The sequence below is a fragment of the Triturus cristatus genome, chromosome 5_1 (assembly GCF_964204655.1).
Source record: "Triturus cristatus chromosome 5_1, aTriCri1.1, whole genome shotgun sequence".
Taxonomy (NCBI): Eukaryota; Metazoa; Chordata; class Amphibia; order Caudata; family Salamandridae; genus Triturus; species Triturus cristatus.
In genome coordinates this window covers 59,129,215-59,148,432 of record NC_140587.1, presented here as the reverse complement: position 1 = coordinate 59,148,432, position 19,218 = coordinate 59,129,215, and the positions used below count along the sequence as shown (strand labels likewise).

The 19,218-nt window shown below is 47.9% G+C and overlaps 1 protein-coding gene across 1 annotated transcript in view; it reads left to right on the top strand.

Moving 5' to 3' along the window:
- The first annotated feature begins 1,219 nt into the window (after window positions 1-1,219).
- Window positions 1,220-19,218, top strand: part of LOC146830171 (C-type lectin domain family 2 member F-like) — a 259,769-nt gene continuing 241,770 nt past the window's right edge. The window contains exon 1 of the mRNA XM_085604415.1: window positions 1,220-1,447. Within this exon, the coding sequence (XP_085460541.1) occupies window positions 1,402-1,447 (46 nt within the window). The 5' untranslated portion in view covers window positions 1,220-1,401. The remainder of the gene's footprint in view (window positions 1,448-19,218) is intronic.

Genomic DNA, 19,218 nt, shown 5'->3' with positions numbered 1-19,218 from the left:
AAAACCGGCCCCCACCCGTGCGCGCACCGGGGGATTGCCCGGTGCCCGCTACGGCCAGTCCGGCCCTGCCGCCGTTATCCCTGGCTGCTCAGAAAGGGAAAGCACGCATGGCGCACTGAATGTTGCAGTAAAGCATGTTGTGCCTGCAGTAGAAGAAACTCAATAAAGAAAATAGTGCTTACAGACTAAAAAAGACGTACCGTGTAACAGCTGAAGTAAAAGGGCCAGTCCTCATGGGAGGTTACAAATGAAGACAAGGCGGTACTAAGGAGGAATTTATAAGCCTATTCACGAATCAGAAGCTAGCATTTACGAAGGACAATGACACAAGCCAATGGCAGATATGGGAGGAGAGTGTGCGGGGCTTCTATTCCATGCTTCAATACATCATGCCACAGAGTAGCGCATGCGCTGCCCAGGCTTGACCTAGAAAATAAGTAAGAAACATTGACATTTACATCGCCAATATGCTCTAACTTTCACAAAAGTATGAGACAGATTGCGTTGCCAGTGCTTGTTTAATTAGCATGGACACAGAAAGATAGGGCAGCTGGTAAAATGCCAAGTATGAGTCAAACTAAACATGCACTGTTATTCAACTTATTGTGCAAGTTATATGTTTGTCATTAACACCTTGTAACATATTCATTATATGAAAATCAAAACACTTTCTTTCCCCATTTTAATACTTTGCTTTTTTCATTGCCTTCTTTTTTTTACCTTTACCCTTTAATCTTTCGCTCGTTTTGATATTATTTTTCCCTTATTTGAACCCCCTGTTGTTTATATTCTCTTCCCCTCATGTTATTTCGTTAGGATTCGATATGCTTCAGCAATAGTTTCTTTGCTTTCACAATGTTTATTCACTTAATTGCTATTTCCATTACGATTCATTTTCTCCATTTATTTCCGTTTGTCTCTCTTCGTGCAAAGGTTTCAGGTGATTTATCGCCTGAGCCGAGTTTGGCATCCTGTTCAATCGTGTATCCCCTGTATCCCCTAACTCAGCCCGAGCAGTGATCAGCTGCTTCTGTCTGAACCTGCCCGGGCTGAGTTTCGTTTCCGAAAAGTCCCGAAGTGCAGGGGATACACGATACCGTGGGGATACCAGATATTACACAACAAGGCCACATCCTTTCCACACTCTTAATCGCAAGTGCACAAACACGCACTTTGTTAAATGTATTGAAGGGTTACAACAAGGTTGGTGAACGTCTAGGGCTGCATTTGTGTTCCGACACCAACTTGTCTTGTGCGTCGATGCAGCTGGCACGCAATCACTCCACGTGATTTCCGAGAAAGAAGTAGGGGATTTCCCGGCCTCGTGACGATGCTGTATAGTAAACACAGGCGGGACAGGGGTGGCACGCGCAAAGCGCCTCTTGGGGTCACAGAGTCGGGATGGTGAACGAGGCGCGCACGCTGCACCAAGACCTGCACGGCACAGGTGAGAGCGCTGCGGGTGGGGATGCTTGGTGGGGCTGCTGAGACTGGAAGGAGACCGCCCCCACGCTGGGACCCGGGAGGATGAGGTGGGGTCACCAGGCTTGGAGCAGTTATTAAACAAGCACAGGAGATGCAATAGGTCTCGCATTTTGTTGTGGTTGCAGATTTATATAGAGCGAACTCGACCCGAAGGTATTGGAGCGTTTTACATGAGCACCGGTTACGTTAGTCAAGGCACATGAATTTCTTTTTAAAAAACTGTAGACACAGGGAGATTAGGTGATTTGCCCCAGAACCCAGGATGTGGACGCAGAACCCGAGGCTCAAACCTTGGTTTTCAGCATCAAAGTGGACAATCTAGCCGTCAGACCACATTCTCTCCCGTTTCATCGAGATAGAGCTATTGGAATTGCAAATTACAGTGTTTTACCAATGTGTTTTGGTTTGAACTGGACTGCATGTGTGTGTGTTGGACTGGAATTATTTGTACAATTGTGTGGCGTGGTATTGTGCGGAGTGCATTTGTTTGTTTGTTTATTTATTTATTTATTTATTTATGCATTTTTATAAAGCGCAGACTTTACCCGAAGGTGTCAGAGCGCTGTACAGAACCAGTTACGTTACATGAGAGAAATGTTACAAAATAGAACGTACAAAAATAGCAGGACACAGAATCAAACACAGCAGGCAAGAGGAACACAATATCAAATACAGCAAGCAAGGAATGTACAAAAAATAAATAAATATAACAAATTTACAACGACTAACGAACTTCCTGGCGGGGTCTGAGAATGAAGGAATTAGTTCTGAAAGTGTCTTTGGAATAGAAGAGATTTGAGGTCCGCTTTGAAGATCAGGATGGAGGTGGTGGCACGGAGCAAAGGAGGAAGCGAGTTCCAGATTCTCACAGCATTACCTGAGAACGATTGAGCCATCAATTTTTCCCTTTTGAAGGAGGGGGGCTCAAGCAGGAACTTTTCCGCATTCCGAGAAGGTCTCAAGCCTCCGGACAATTTCAGTTTATTCGCCAGATAGCGAGGGGAGGAAGAGTGCAAGGCTTTGTGGGTGATGCAAGCTGTTTTGTAAATAGCTCTAGCCTCGATGGGCAGCCATCGGAGAGAAGACAGGATATGAGTGATGTGGTCACTTCGTTTGGATCCTGAAATGAAACGAGCTGCTGAATGGAGGACGGATTTAAGGGGGGAGAGGTGAGATTTGGGAAGGCCAGTCAGAAGAGAATTACAATAACCCAGTCTAGAGAGAACTAGCGATTGGACCAGGGTTTTTAGGTCTTTCTCCGGGAAGAACCGACGAATCCCCCACAGAAGGCGCAGCTGATAACGTGCGTTCTTGGCAATGGAGTTGCTGTGTGAGATAGGTTGAGTCTTTTGTCAAGTATGACACCTAGGGATTTAGTGCAGTCGACAATGATTGGTTTACTGTTGAGTAAATTCAGCTGATCCATCCAGGATTGAACAGGAGGCGGGGAGAGAGAGGTAGAAAGGAGGAGCAATTCAGTTTCGGAAGGATTGAGAATGAGTTGGTAAACTAACATCCAGTTGTGAATAGAGTTGAGAGTAGAGTTGAGTAGTGAGAGATCTTGAGAGGAAGACACCTTGAGGTAGATTTGGGTGTCATCCGCATAGAGATGGTAAAGGATTCCAGATTTGCTTAGGAGGTTCCCTAATGGTTCCAGATAGAGATTAAACAGAGTGGGTGCAAGGATGGAACCTTGAGGGACGCCTTGACCAATCACCAGTGGAGACGAGAGACTGTTCGCAATCTTGATCATTTGGGATCTGTCCGAGAGAAATGAGGCAAACCATTTAAGCACTGTACCTTCCACGCCCATTCTCTGTTGAAGAGTGTTAAGGAGGGTGTTGTGATTAACAGTGTCAAAGGCTGCAGAGAGGTCAAGAAGAATCAGAAGGCACGATTCTCCCGAATCAAGTATATGCAGCGCATCATCGATCACTCGCAGCAGGGCTGTTTCGGTGTTGCAATTTTGAATAAAGCCAGACTGGAACACGTCAAGGAGATTATTGTCCATAATGTGTTGGGAAAGTTGTTTTGCAACACATTTTTCTGTGATCTTTGAAAGAAAAGGGAGATTGGTGATGGGACGGAAGTTATTGAGGTTGTTCGCATCTGCAGAGGTTTTTTTTTAGAAGGGGGTAACCTGTCCTATTTTGAGGACAGCTGGGAGGGATCCTTGACTGAGGAAGAGATTAACTAGCCTGGTCCAATAAGAGAGAGAGTATTGGTATAGAAATCAATGGCGATGACACTAGGTATGGGGTCAGAAGAATGGTTGGAGGGTTTGGTTTCGAGGATGTATTTGAGGAGGTCATCTTCCGAGATGGCGGCAAAGTTCTGCCAAGTGACTAAGGATTTTCGCTCCTCAATGGGGGTGGGGTGGGTGACCTGATCCACCAGTGATTTGAGTAATGGAAATATGTTACATGGTGTGCAGTGGTATTATGTGGATAGTAATTATACGTTTTCGGGTGTAATGGTATTATGCGGAGTAGGATTTTGTGTGATGGAGTGTAATTATGTGGGATGGTATTTTGTGTTGTGGAGTGTTTCAGTGTAGTTTAATTATATGTTGTGCTGTAGAATTATGTGGTATGATTTTGAATTATGTGTTGTGAATTGGATATAAGTGGTGTGTAGTGGAAGTGTGCTGTGGGATTATGAGGTGAAGTACTGGGAATTTTAAGCCCAGCGGTGCAGGGGACACACCCTATGACTTCGGGTTCTTCCTGTTTCAGACCTACAGAAACACAGAGTCTTCTGGGTGAAGTCAAAGATCGGTTTATTGGTTGCAGACCAATTACAGGCGTCCTAGAAGTACAACAGCGTGTATGTTCTCAGGAGACTGCTAAAAATTACAGAAACGGGCTTCTCTTTAAATACAAAATATCCTGCTTCAGGCATACATTCCTAGTTTTATGGCATGGCTATATAAGTGTATACATTACAAACGAAAAGGCAGAGTCATGATGACCATCCCACATTCCAGTTAAGCCAGCCCACAATTATTTACCCAGCGAGGCTCAGATCCCACATCAGATATCGATAGGCCCCAATAAACATGAGCATCTCCTGTTTGGAAAACAAGCCATAAAGCAGGAACAGTCAGGTGTGAAAGAGATTAGCTGGAGGCTCGTGTAGGATGAAAAGGCTTTATGGTGTGTCAAGCCCTGATGCTAATCACAGGTGGCCAGAGGACGGGGAGCTCGTGAGACCGGACTGACCTGGGGCAGCGGAGCCAAGCTGCCCAGGTCACAGAGAAGTCAAAGGAAGGCACATGTGCTCTAAAGGCCCGTATTTGCTTCATAATGTGTAGCCTATGTGAGGGCAACCATAAGATGGCCACCGCTCTAAGATGGAACCCACGTAGTGATGTATAATAACGTATACATAGCGCATTCATAGCTAAAACGTTACACAAAGCACTTGTACATACCGCATTGACCATTCGCGGTTCGCTAATACCGGGATAGACAGGGGTAGGGCCCTGCCTCCTACGTGGTCCCAAATTTTAAAGTACGACAGAGGTTTGGTTTGGAATGATGTGGAATGGATATGTGTGGAGTTGAATAGTGTGGCATGGAACGGTGTAACGTTGAGTGAATTTATCTTGAGTGAAAATATGTGGCACGATGTGGAGTATATTTATTTGGATAGGTGTTATGTGGTATGGTGTGGATTTATGTGGGGTGCATTTATGTGGTATTGAGTTGCAGGGTTTTGGGAGCTTTGTACTTGACAGCAATTCTGTGAAGACTTGCTGTATATGTTTAGCAAGGTTATGGGAGACTGCATGCATTTGTGTTTGCTGCCGGCAATGGTTGTGGTGAAATCAGAGAAATTAAAGGTTAAAACCTGCCTATCAGACCAAGGGCCATATTACATACCGTGGCCCAGGGGCGCAGCAGGTGTTTGTGCTCGCTTTGCGCTCCCCCGGGGCACTTGGGTTTTAAAGAAGGGGCTGCAGACACTTGTGCGCTCCCCTCTGTAATACCGACTGTGCTGGTGCACATACAGCGCCAGCGCTATCTGCAAGGTGGTGTTCCCTCATTTGCATGGTAGCGTGCCCCATGCAAATGAGGGAATCCCTTTGCCGTTGCACTCACGCTGTATTACTGGCACGGGCACAGAGGCAAAGAAGCCCTCGGAAGGCGCACTGACAGTGCACCATTTAAAATGTGGAACACTGCCAGGGTACCCCCTGAGAGCAGCCCTCTGCAGGGGTAAAAGGCATCCTATGGACCCCCCAGACATTCCCTTGGAGGCTGGTGCGGTCACTGACTGCATCCAACTGCAAGGGGATCTCTATTCCCTTTTAAAAGTGTAGGCCGATTGCTGCCTGCACTGTGAAACCATGGAGCAGCTTCAAAGCAGACACTCTGTATTTAACGTGAATGCGCTTCTCTCCGGGCAGTGCGAGTTTGCGGCTGCACTAGGGGTAGCACATTCATGGTAATAGGGCGCATTTTCATTTTTTACGCTGGCCGCACCATTTTAAAGGTGCGCCAGGCGCAAACAGTGAAAATGCGCCAACATCATAATAAGGCCACAGGGGTGCTGTAAGTAGGGGTGTGATTGCAGGGGAGGGGTGGGGCTGGGAGAGAGGGAGATTGTTGTGGATTTCTGCAGATGCTGCTGCAAATTTTAATAGTTCTGCTGAAGTAATGCTAGAAAGTGCTTCATTGTGAATCAAAAACATGGTGAGTTTCATGAAGACCGCCTTCCGAAAATTAATTAATGGAAGCTTGCCTGCAGCAAATCCGGGCGCACTTGCCTTTGTCACTTGTTTAGGGGGAAGGCAACATGATGGAAAATCTTGTGTTGTAGGGCACACTGCTCCTTCTCATGGTGGTGTAGGGAACACTGCTCCTTCTCATGGTGGTGTAGGGCACACTGCTCTTTCTCCTGGTCTTTTAGGGCACACTGCTCTTTCTTCTGGTGTTGTAGGGCCCATCTTTCTCCTGGTGTTGTAGGGCACACTGCCCTTTCTCCTGTTGTAGGACCAGTGCTCTTTCTTCTGGTGTTGTAGGGCCCACTGTTCTTACTCTTTCTCCTGGTGTTGTAGGGCACACTTCTTTCTTCTTGTGTGGAAGGGCACATTGCTCTTTCTCCTGGTGTTGTAGGGCACACTGCTCATTTGTCTTTTGTTGTAGGGCACACTGCTCTTTCTTCTTGTGTTGTAGGGCACACTGCTCTTTCTTCTGGTGTTGTAGGGCACACTGCTCTTTCTTCTTGTGTTGTAGGGCACACTGCTCTTTCTTCTGGTGTTGTAGGGCCCACTGTTCTTGCTCTTTCTCCTGGTGTTGTAGGGCACACTGCTCTTTCTTCTTGTGTTGTAGGGCACACTGCTCTTTCTTCTTGTGTTGTAGGGCACACTGCTCTTTCTTCTTGTGTTGTAGGGCACACTGCTCTTTCTCCTGGTGTTGTAGGGCACACTGCTCTTTCTCCTGGTGTTGTAGGGCACACTGCTCTTTCTCCTGGTGTTGTAGGGCACACTGCTCTTTCTTCTAGTGTTGTAGGGCACACTGCTCTTTCTTCTTGTGTTGTAGGGCACACTGCTCCTTCTTCCGGTCTTGCAGGGCGCACTGCTCTTGCTTCTTGTGTTCTGGGGCACACTACTCTTTCTTCTGGTGTCCAAAGTACACAAGCACGAATGGGAGGAGAAAGGGGCCTTTCCCAAACTATCCCTACTGCAAATTGTCTAAAACAAGGATGTCTATTGGCTCCCCTACTTTTCTCATTATATATTTCTGATCTTCCTCAGGTTTTGGCGCTAAGTGAGGGCATAGCTCCTGTTCTGGGGGGAAAACCGATAGTTTGTTTATTATATGCAGACGACATTATAATATTCGACCTAACGCCAAGAGGTTTAAATAATCGTCTACAGGCATTGCATAATTTTGCAGAGGCACATTACTTAAAGATTAATATATCTAAAAGTAAAATCATGTGCCTGCATGGAAGAAAACAATTGCAGTATGAGAATTATGTATGGTCTGTGGGTGGCTAAAAACTAGAACTGGTAAAATCGTAGGTTTTTTGGGGAAAAACAGTGTGTGGTAATCTAAGTAATAAAGCTTATATAGAAAATAACATGCATAAAGCTATCTCTCAAGGGAAAAGCTTGGGCGCCCTTTATAGATCAACTGGGAAAAGGCACTTTGCACTTTTATTAGAGGTTTTCCGTGCAAAAATCCCCGCTTCTCTGTTGTATGGTATTGAGCTGCTTGACATAGAGAAATGTTTTTTTTTAGATACAACAGAAGGAAAAATTCTAAGGTGTCTAGCTTCGGTCAACTCTGCTTGTCCTTTGGCAGCTCTAACGCTAGAATTTGGCCTAAGAAGTAGCTGAGTACAGGGTCTGGCGGGGATAGTGCAATGGGTTGTAAGCTTGATAAAGAGTGACCCCGGCTCACTAAGATCCTTAATTAAGAGAGAAGTATTAGAAAATTTAAAGGAGCAGTCTGTAATTTGTAAAAATTTTAGAATTGCGGCCGATCTGCTACGATTAGATAAATCTCTGTTTTTCTCCCTATCGCCACAACAATTAAAGGCCACTCTGAAACAGGCCACTTGGGAATTAAGCTTCACTAAGGATAGGGTATTTTAAAGAAGGGCATCCACCCGGCCATAGACTCTTGTATGGTACATAAGGCACAGGCTTATACTGTGTGGAACCTGCCTTATGGGGTGTGCTGGTTTTGGCTTCTTCTGAGACAAGATATACTCCCTTTAAATAAAACTTTGTCTAAATGGTACGGTTCCTCTGAGACTTGTAACTTGTGTAATAACTCTATCCAGGACATTAATCATGTGTTATTTATTTGTCCCGCTCTATTATTATGCCGGCGCAAATGGGTGAGACCAATCTGTTTACAATTATCTATTCTTTCGGCCTCTGCACTAACTGCTTCTATCTATGAGCCTCCTAATGAAATGTTTTGTCATAGGAATTTAATTTTTTCAAGTGTTTTTTTAAATCTATAATAATTGTACCTATCATGATGATTGGAATTTTACTGGATTCCCATATAGTATTAAGGGTCTTTTTGTCTTCTTTATTGGTAAACTTTTTTATAATGTATCGTAGTTTGTGAGTTTTTTTTATCATCGATTTTCGCCTATTTTGTAGAAACTTTGTTGTATATTTTCAGCTTTTTGCGTTGTTGGTTTATGTGGATCTCTTCTGAGTTCCAAGATCATAAATAAAATAAACTTGAAATTTGAAACACAAGCGCGACAGCCACCAAGAAGTGTAGCTTTTAGATATGTCTTTTGAGAGCATTTTATTTTTCCACCTGGAAGCACGAGCATCCCAGAGAACAAGATGCTACATGTAAGCACATTGTAAAGCTCACTGAAGGTAATGCCAAGGCACTTTTTATCATGCAATGGAGTGCGCAGCTCGGGGCAAACAATATATTATAATTCCTCAAGATTATCGTTCATTTTACACCACAGGGCCTGGTTGGCTTGTTGTATGCTTCAGGTAGTGAGATATATTGTACATTTCAAATAACAGTGGCAATCTGTAGGCAACCCTTCAAACCCTATGCACTACTGCTGAAAACTGTGGGGGGGTCACATGGGCAGAGTGAAAGAAAGAAACCCCTAAAAATGGTTGTTAGATTAATGTTTTTGGCAAATAATATCCCAGCAGTAAACAGTGTTGTGAGGGTGCGCTGCCACAGGCTGTCACTGGGTGTCTCCTGGGACCTCTTTTGGCCACATATGGTACTGCACCCTGCAACATGGCCAAGGAAAGGATATGGCGCAGAGGATAGCGCTGCCAACTGGGGATCTGTGATCGAGTCCGGTCTCAGCCTGATTGTTTAATTTCCTGAGCGCATGGATAGGCCCGCTATATAAATATAAAATAGCATAAGAATTCAATGCTGGGGACGCATTAACCAAACAAAAAACGACCAAGACAGCAGTGTCCTCGGAGGTGTGGTGTGGACTGGAGCGGTGTTGTGGGAGGGATGAGTGGGAGGCACAGGGAGATCATTTATTTAAAGCTGCGCTGTTAGGACACCAGGAAGTTCTCCCTGCAGCCCTGCTGAGTGTCACTCATCAAGAGTTACACTAACGTAAATGTGGTAATGTCCCTGCGTGAGAACACTTTACAGGCTTGATGAGCACCACAAGGTGCTCTCTCAGAGCCTACCTTGGTCCCTACCAGCTCTATATTACACAGGGGGTGACAGACGCATGTGTGTTTACTGTTCCTTCCATGCTCCCCCATCCTGGTCATCAGTAATGTTTGAATGTTGCCTCATGATTTCTAAAGTTAGAAGCCTGGCTTGATCCTCCGCTGTTAGGGGCTGTGGGCGCACAGGATATTGACTACTGATTAGAATTGTCTGTGGCCAGCAACCTCCAGGTCGTTGCAGACACTGGTTCCAGTCCTGGCCACTCTTGTGATATCCAGATGCATTCTGGGTGTTGAAGTCTTGATTTGCTACCAGTGAACTAATTAGATAAACACATCTCTGAAAATGGTTTATTGGTGAAAAGTTCAGGTTTGAGACAATGTCCCTGAGATGAGGCTGAAGTTAGCTTCTTATTCGGCCAGCTTCTTATTCTCAGGCTGAAGTTAGCGTCTTATGCAGCTAGCATCTTATTCGCAGGCTGAAGTTAGCAAATTATTCGGCCAGCATCTTATTTGTAGGGTGATGTGGTGTGCTTGAAAAACAAAAAAACATATTTGTGAGCCAATTTGTTTTTCCTATAAGAGAACCACAATAACGTATTCGCATGTCACTCTTTAGGAATGCATTGAGGTGAGGGCAACAGGTTTGGTGCCACTTGTGAAAAATGTTGCTTGGGTCAGGCAATTTACATATAGGTATTTTAGAGTGGTGCTCCCTTTGTTCGGATCAAGATGAAAATTTTAGAGCCAAGTTGATCTTCATGGAAGAAAGAATTGTTTCTTATTCGCCTAGAGCATTGTATGAATGCTTTGGCCGCAGGGTGGCACAGTGGGCCTCGGTTTTGGTGGAAACATTGCTTGGCTCAGGCTAAATCCTTATGGACCTAGTAGGGGATGTGGTGTGTTTGAAAAACAGAATACATATTTGTGAGCCAATATGTTTTTCCAATAAGAGAACCATGATTACTTATTCAGATGTCAATCAATAGAATGCATTGAGGTGAGGGCAACCAGTTTTGTGCCACCTGTTGTGACAAATTTCGCTTGGCTCTGGCACTTTACATATAGGTTGTGTAGTTAGTTGGGAGCTCCCTTTACTAGGATCATTATGAAAATTGATGAGCCAAGTTGATCTACATGGGAGAAAGCATGTTACATTTTTTTGTCTATAACTCCATAAGAATGCATTGGCTTGAGAGTAGCACAGTGGGCACAGGTGGTAACATTGCTTGGCTCAGTGTAAGTCCGTAAGAGCTTGTAGGGGGATGTCTTGTGTTAAAAATATTTGTGATCCGATGTGAATTTCCTAAAGGGAAAGTATGATTACTTATTAGAATATAACTGCTTAGGGATACCTGATGTCAAGGCGACCCATATGGTGCCACAAATTAGGATCAGCTCAGACAGCTTACATACAGGTACTGTAAAGGAATGCTCCACTGCTTAAAATGACTATGAATTTTGATGGTGGCAAAGTTGTCCCATATTTTGTTGGAAAGGCTGCTTGTGTCAGACTAAATCCTTATAGATGTAATAGTGGTATGTGTTGTATTTGAAACATAATATATTCATTGTATGGCAATGCAGAGTCCCATACAATGGAGTTAGCTGAATTATTTATGGTTGCATTTTATATAAAATGTTGCCTGCAAGCAAAATGCTGAAAGAATAAGATGCTGGCCGAATAAGAAGCCAACTTCAGCCTTGTGTCCCTGAGTGAGCCTTGCACTGTACTCTTTTGTTGATACGTCTCTTGCAGGCCTTCTTATGATACAAGCATTATGCACCCATCAGGACATGCAGAGACTCAAGGAGTGCACCAGACGCCTGTCACTGGCTTAGCTGTTCCACCACCTGGGCGCATCATCCTACACATGGCCCTTTCCTTGCTCAGCTGTAAAGAACAGCGTAGATGGATTTTTATTCGATTTCCTTTGCTCATTTCCCTACATGTTGTAAATCTGTGCTTTCTTATTTTGCCTGCCACTCTCGGAGAGTTAATTCTAGCACTTTGTTTAGACACTGTTTTTATTTAGGTGTTTTAATGTGATGCATGCACTTTGTAAAATACCTCCGTTTACGTGTTCGAATGTGGCTCCTAAAATATATGAAAACACAAAGCATTGAGGTTAGATCTTAAACTGGAGACAAGGAGACATGGTACCTTGACTGAACTGTGCTCTGCATGCCTGGGAAACCAGAGGCTCAAATCTCCGCATCCTCACTTAATCAAGTTGTGTGATCCTAGATGTTAGAAATTGGGTTTCTGGTTGGCAGAGGTATGCACCATGTCCAAATAAGAACCCCCACTCTAGTCAGGCTGAGGTAGATACACACTAAAAGATAACCTGTGCTCAGTGTCTGATAGCTTGGCACAGAGCAGTCCGACTTAACTAAAGAGGCAATGTGTAAAGTATTTGTGCAACACTTAAATTACAGTAACGCAGTAAAAACACCACAAAAGACTCCGCACTGGTTTAGAAAAATAGACAACAATTATATAAATAAATCAAGACCAAAAAGGCAAAAATCCAAGACGTAGAAGTCAGAATATGATATTGTAAAAAGTATAAAGCGTTCTATCTCTTAGAAGCAATAAGCACCAATGGGAGTTATCCAGTCAGGCTGGACGGGGCCAAAATCAGCAGTTGAGGCTGACTGCGATGGGACGTGGTCCAGATGCAGGAGCCACGAGGCCTGGGGAACAGAGTCCCTCGGTTCTGGTCGCCACAGCGAGATGCAGGACACAGTCGATCGAAGTGTTGGTGATGATCCCGCAGTGCTGGCGATGTGTCGGTTCTGAAGCCGAAGCCAAGAGGCATTGTTTCCAATGGCGATGTGCGGTTCTGATGTGTCTGGTTCTGGAGGTGATGCACTGGTTCAGAGTGAGATGCCCAATTCTACTCCCGTAACAGGGTCGATGCACTGGTTCTGCTCCAGGCAGACTGGAGTGAGTCAATTTCTCTGGTGCAAGTATCTGGGTCCACTTCTAGTGAACCAGGTACAGGAGCAGGGTTAGATACTGCACACATAGGCTCTCAAATGGCAGGCCTGGACATGTTTAAAGGGCTACCTGGGTGGGTGGCACAATCTAGACCACGGATACTCATAGTACGGCCCAGAGAGCGGGAGATGGAGGGAGACAGAGACAGACAGAGGGGGACAGAGAGAGAGGGGGACAGAGAGAGAGGGGGACAGAGAGAGAGGGGGACAGAGGGAGACAGACAGAGGGAGACAGACAGAGGGAGACAGACAGAGGGAGACAGACAGAGGGAGACAGACAGAGGGAGACAGACAGAGGGAGACAGACAGAGGGAGGGAGACAGAGGGAGGGAGACAGAGGGAGGGAGACAGAGGGAGGGAGACAGGGAGAGAGGGGGACGGACCGAGGGGGACGGACCGAGGGAGGGAGACTGACAGAGGGAGACTGACAGAGGGAGACTGACAGAGGGAGACTGACAGATCGAGGGAGAGGGAAACAGAGGGAGAGGGAAACAGAGGGAGAGGGAAACAGAGGGAGAGGGAAACAGAGGGAGAGGGAAACAGAGGGAGAGGGAAACAGAGGGAGAGGGAAACAGAGGGAGAGGGAAACAGAGGGAGAGGGAAACAGAGGGAGAGGGAAACAGAGAGAGGGGGAAGGACGGAGGGGGACGGACAGAGGGAGGGAGAGAGAGAGGGAGACTGGCGGAGGGAGGGAGACAGAGGGAGACTGGCGGAGGGAGGGAGACAGAGGGAGACTGGCGGAGGGAGGGAGACAGAGGGAGACTGGCGGAGGGAGGGAGACAGAGGGAGACTGACAGAGGGAGGGAGACAGAGGGAGACTGACAGAGGGAGGGAGGTGGAGGCAGACTGACAGAGGGAGGGAGGTGGAGGCAGACTGACAGAGGGAGGGAGGTGGAGGGAGGGAGACTGACAGAGGGAGACTGACAGAGGGAGGGAGACAGACAGAGAGGGAGACAGAGGGAGAGGGAGGGAGAGGGGGAGACGGGGAGAGAGAGAGGGGGAGACGAAGAGAGGGAGACAGAGGGAGAGAGAGAGGGAGACAAGCAGAGTGAGTGAGACAGAGGGAGACCGAGAGAGAGGGAGAGAGAGGGGGAGGGAGTGCTAGAGGGCGACAGACCGAGGGAGGGAGACCGAGGGAGGGAGACCGAGGGAACGAGACCGAGGGAACGAGACCGAGGGAACGAGACCGAGGGAACGAGACCGAGGGAACGAGACCGAGGGAGCGAGACCGAGGGAGCGAGACCGAGGGAGCGAGACCGAGGGAGCGAGACCGAGGGAGCGAGACCGAGGGAGCGAGACCGAGGGAGCGAGACCGAGGGAGGAGGGTGACAGACAGACAGAGGGAGGGAGACGGAGGGAGACAGAGAGAGGGAGGAAGACAGACGGAGGAGGAGAGAGAGAGGGAGACAAGCAGAGTGAGGGAGACAGAGGGAGACAGACAGAGGGAGGGAGACAGAGGGAGGGAGACAGAGGGAGGGAGACAGAAGGAGGGAGACCGAGACAGACAGAGGGAGACAGACAGAGGGAGACAGACAGAGGGAGACAGACAGAGGGAGGGAGACAGAGGGAGGGAGACAGAGGGAGAGAGAGGGAGACAAGCAGAGTGAGTGAGACCGAGGGAGACAGAGAGAGAGGGAGGAAGCGAGGGAGAGAGAGAGAGTGATAGAGAGAGGGAGGGCGACAGAGGAAGAGAGATAAATAGAGAGAGAGATGTGTGTATGCCGTGTCTGGTGGCTCAGTGGAAGAAGGCATCCGCTGCAGGGGCCTGTGTTTAACCTCATGGGCATAGTTATTTTTTTTGCTCTAGCCCCGCCCCCTCACCCTACTGCCCCCGCCCCCACCGCTGTGGCACTCGGCCATAAACCACACTGTAAATTTGCCCCCCGAGAGAAAGTTTGTGAGTACCCATGATCTAGACCAAAACAGCAAAAATCCAAGAAGTAGAAGTCGAGATATGATATTTAAAAAACTATAAAGAGTTCTATTACTTAGAAGCAATAAGCACCAATGGGAGTTATCTGGTCACGCTGGAAGGGGCAAAAAAAGCAGTTAAGGCTGACTGCGATGGAATGTGGTCCAGATACAGGAGTCATGCAGGCCCGGGGAACAGAGTACCTTGATCCTGGGCGCAAGAGCGAGAAGCGGGGCACAGTCGATCGATGTGTCTGTGTCGATCCTGCATCTGTGGTAATGTGTCTGTTCCAAAGCCAAAGTGCTGAAGCCGAGAGACATTGGTTGCAATGCAATGCCCCATGTTTCGCCGTGCAGTTAAGGGGATGTCGATCTCTCCACATTGCTGTGGTTACGATGTATGGTTTAATCAATTATTCAGGGGAATTCTAAGCACGCTATTCATCCATGAGGGTCTCAAGGTGCTGAGGGGGGATCCGCAGATCTGTTTAGCCGAAGAGCCAGGTCTTGAGGGTCTTCCTGAAGATGTCCAGGGAGGGGGCGCGCCTGATGTGTGCCGGTAGCTCGTTTCTGGTCTTGGCTGCAATGTGAGAGGGACTTGTTGATGCCGGCGTAGAGTGCATTTCCATAGTCCAGTCTGCAGGTGATGAGTGCGTGTGTGACAGTCTTCCTTGACTCAGGGAGGATCCCTGCTACCCGACCGCGGCGAGCGCCAGGAACCACGGATCTCCGACCATCCATCACTACAACACTATCACCCTCAACGCACTCAACCCCGACAGACTCAGAGACTGTCAACAGGCCTCGCCGGACACGACCCACGGCCATTTCTCCTGCCTCCACTGCCGCCAGACCTTCACCACCACCCTGGCCTCCAACACCACCAATGCCAGCACCGGTGACACCCTAAGATGCATCCTCCTTAACGTGCGCTCCGTACACAAACACGCCATGGAAATCTGGAACCTACCCGACTCTCTCTTGCCTGTCATCGCCTTCTTCACAGAGACCTGGGCCAACGGCTCCACCGCCCCCGACATCAACACCGCCTTCCCGGATGGATACAAGATCCAGAGGAAGGACCGCCACAACTACCCGGGAGGGGGCCTTGCCATCGCCCACAAGAAAACCCTCCGCCTCACTACCTCCAGCAAAAGCTTCCCATCTGCTGAACACCTGCGCTTCCAGATCTAACCCAGCCCCAACACCACACTCTGAGCAACCCTCGTCTACAGACCCCCCCCAGCCCCGGACACCCTTTGCCACCACCATCACAGACTTCATCGCACCCCACGCCATCGCCTCAATGAACTAAAAACTCATTGGAGACCTGAACTTCCTCCTCAACAACCCCAGTGCCCCAACTCCACCATCCTTCGTGACAACCTCGCCAACATCGTACTTAAACAACTTGTCACCACACCGAACCACAGAGCAGGACACACCCTCCTGCCCATCTTCGCGGCAGGAAACAGCGTCCACTTCAGCCACACAATGTAACCTTCATGGACCGACCACCACTGCGCACACTTCGCCGTTGACAATCCCAAGGCCCCCAAACCAGCTCTACGCCCACCAGGAAGAAACTGGAGCAAGGTTACCAACGAGCAACTTAACTCCACCGTCACCCGAGACAACCACACCTGGGCACCCGATGCAAACATCGCAGCCAGAGAACATCACACCTGGGTCTCCAACTGCGCAGATGAGCTCGCCCTTTACACAACCCTGACAGACAGCGCCCCAGGAGAGCTGCCTGGTTCACCACGATCACCAAGAAGCCAGGCGCATCTGCAGACGCCTGCAGAAAAACCAGAGAAACACCAAGACAACCAAAAACTACTCCACCTGACGGACTACCACAACCAAATCAGAACCACCAAGAGGAACTTCATCCACAACAAAATCCTCGCCAACGCCACCAACTCCAAGGAACTCTTCAGCATCATTCAGGAATTCATGCAGCGAAGCCACAGACATCACCCCATCCCAAGACCTCTGCGACAAGCTTGGACCCTACATCCACCTCAAGATCAAAAACCTCTACGACAACTTCGTCGGCCATCCACCAAACACCACAGCCGGGCCCCCGCCCCCCAGAGATGCCAGCCAGCCGACCATCTCTAACTGGACTCCGATGACGACCGAAGACACCGTCTCAACGATGAAAGTTATCCACTCGGGGGCCCCCACCGACCCCTGCCCTACTGACCTCTACCACAGAGCCGCGGCCATCATTGTACCCGAACTATAACGCACCATCAACACCACCTTCAAAACATGCACCTTCCCAGACGAATGGAAGTGCGCAGAAGTCAGGCCCCTGCTCAAGAAGCCCACAGCTGACCCCACTGACCTCAAGAACTACTGGCCCATCTTGCTCCTCCCCTTCGCAGCCAAAGTTGCAGAGAGAACAGTCATCAGGAAACTGACTCGGCTCATCGAAGAGAACGTCATGCTCGAACCATCCCAATCCGGATTCTGAAGTAACCACAGCCCTGAGATCGCCCTACTCGCCGACACAGATGACATCCACACCCTCCTGGACCAAGGCCACTCCGCAGCCCTCATCCTGCTCGACCTATCAGCGCATCATCCGCATCCTCCACAAGACCTTCAAATGGATCCCCAATTCTGCGCTTCTGATGTATCGGTTTCTAGAGGCGATGCACTGGTTCGGAGTGAGATGCACAATTCTACTCCCGCAACCGGGTCGATGCGCTGGTTCTGCTCCAAACAGACTGAAGATGCGTCGATTTCACTGGTGCAAGTATCTGGGTCCACTTCCAGTGAACCAGATACAGGAGCAGGGGTAGAGACTGCACATACAGGTTCTGCAATGGTGGGCCTGGACATGTTTGAATGGCTACTTGGGTGGGTAGCTTTGACTTGGCATTTAAAATGACTTACCAAGCCTTACACTCCCCTTTTATTACAGATAGGCCACCCCTATGGTAGGCCATATGTAGCCCTCATGTCATGTGCTGTGTGAGTAAAAGGTAGGACATGTACTGTTAAGTTTTGCATGTCCTGGTTGTGACAAACCCCCAAAATCGTCTTTCACTGTTGTGAGGCCTAGTCCTTTCATAGGCTAGCTTTGAGAATTCCTTGATACACTTTTAACTGGTAATTCCTAATTAGAAAGGTGTAGCTGCATCATATTTCATATCTTTGGATTGGTAATCATGAATCCCCTTAAATGGTGAAGGTGTATTTAACATTGCTATTTTAGAACTACTTTTAGAAAGTGGGCATTTCTCTGCTCTTACTGCTCTCTGTGCCTTGCATTCTGCCTCCAGTACACATCTGGTGTGGGTGACAGCTACACTTTGTTCATTCCCTCTAGATTGCCACAAACACAGCAAGGGTGGGTGTGACAGAGAACTCATCTGCATTCTGATAGCTCTTCCTGGGCAGGAAGAAAGTGTAAGTGCTGACACTCGTACCTGAATAGGCAGTGATCTGTTTCATACTCAGACATGTGATTACCCCCTACTGATAGTCTAGAGCCAAGGCTGGATGAAAGGGAAAACTGTGTACTTCAAGGGCCTGCTTTAAAGTCACCCCCACTTCAAAGCCACAACTGGGGCTCTGAACCTGCCACAACATTACACTACTAGACCTGTGAAGAACTCTGCCAGGAGTAAAGACTGCTGTGCTACAAGGATTGCCACTCTGCTTGAGCGCTGCCCTAGAAGAACTGTTTTTCTGCTTTGCTGCCCTGCCGCCTGCTGAATTCTTCCCTGCAGAGGACAAGGACTGGACCCATTTCACTTGAAACTAGAACTCAAAGTGCTTGCTGGCTTGCCCCCGGTTTCTGGCTATCAGCCGTCATCAGCCAGGATAGCTTGACTCCAGTGGCGTAGTGAGCACGGGTCCCACGTCTGGGGGAGAATGTCTGCATTGTCAGCATTCCGTCCATCATTTGTTTGTTGTAACGCTTTTCGCCCTAAGTGGGATGGGTATTCCCAGACGTGGGACCCGTGCTCACTACGCCACTGGAGTCAAGCTATCCTGGCTGATGACGGCTGATAGCCAGAAACCGGTCCTAGGATGCTTGATTCCGGTCCAGGGAAGACATGGCTTGGCAGTTCGGGCTGGACTGTTCCCATGAGGCACAGGGTCAAGACTGATTTGCATATGGCCATGTCTGAACTGGGGTGGCGTAGTGGGCAAAAGAACGATGGATTTAACCCAGATCTCTTGACTGGGGGAGAATGTCTGCATTGTCAGCATTCCGTCCATCATTTGTTTGTTGTAACGCTTATGACTCTTAAGCACAATATTTTAATTGAATCTTTGAAAATTCATAACTCTGGCTCTACTTTTTGGATTGTTGTGATTTTGGTCTTGTTTTACTCATAAATCTATGCTCTATTTTTCTAACCCTGCATGGAGTCTTTTTGTGGTATTTTCATTGTGCTACTGTGTGTGTGTGTGTGTGTTGCACAAAAATGTTACACATTGCCTCTCTAGATAAGCCTGAGTGCTCTGTGCCAAGCTACCAGAGGGTGAGCACAGGTTATCTCTCAGTGTGGATCTAGTTTACCCTGACTAAAGCAGTGGTCCCTGTTTTGGACAGAGTGAATAACTTTGCCAACCAGAAACTGCATTTCTAAAACTGCACTGGGTTTATGTGTGCCTAGGAAGGGTGCTGTACATGGATAATG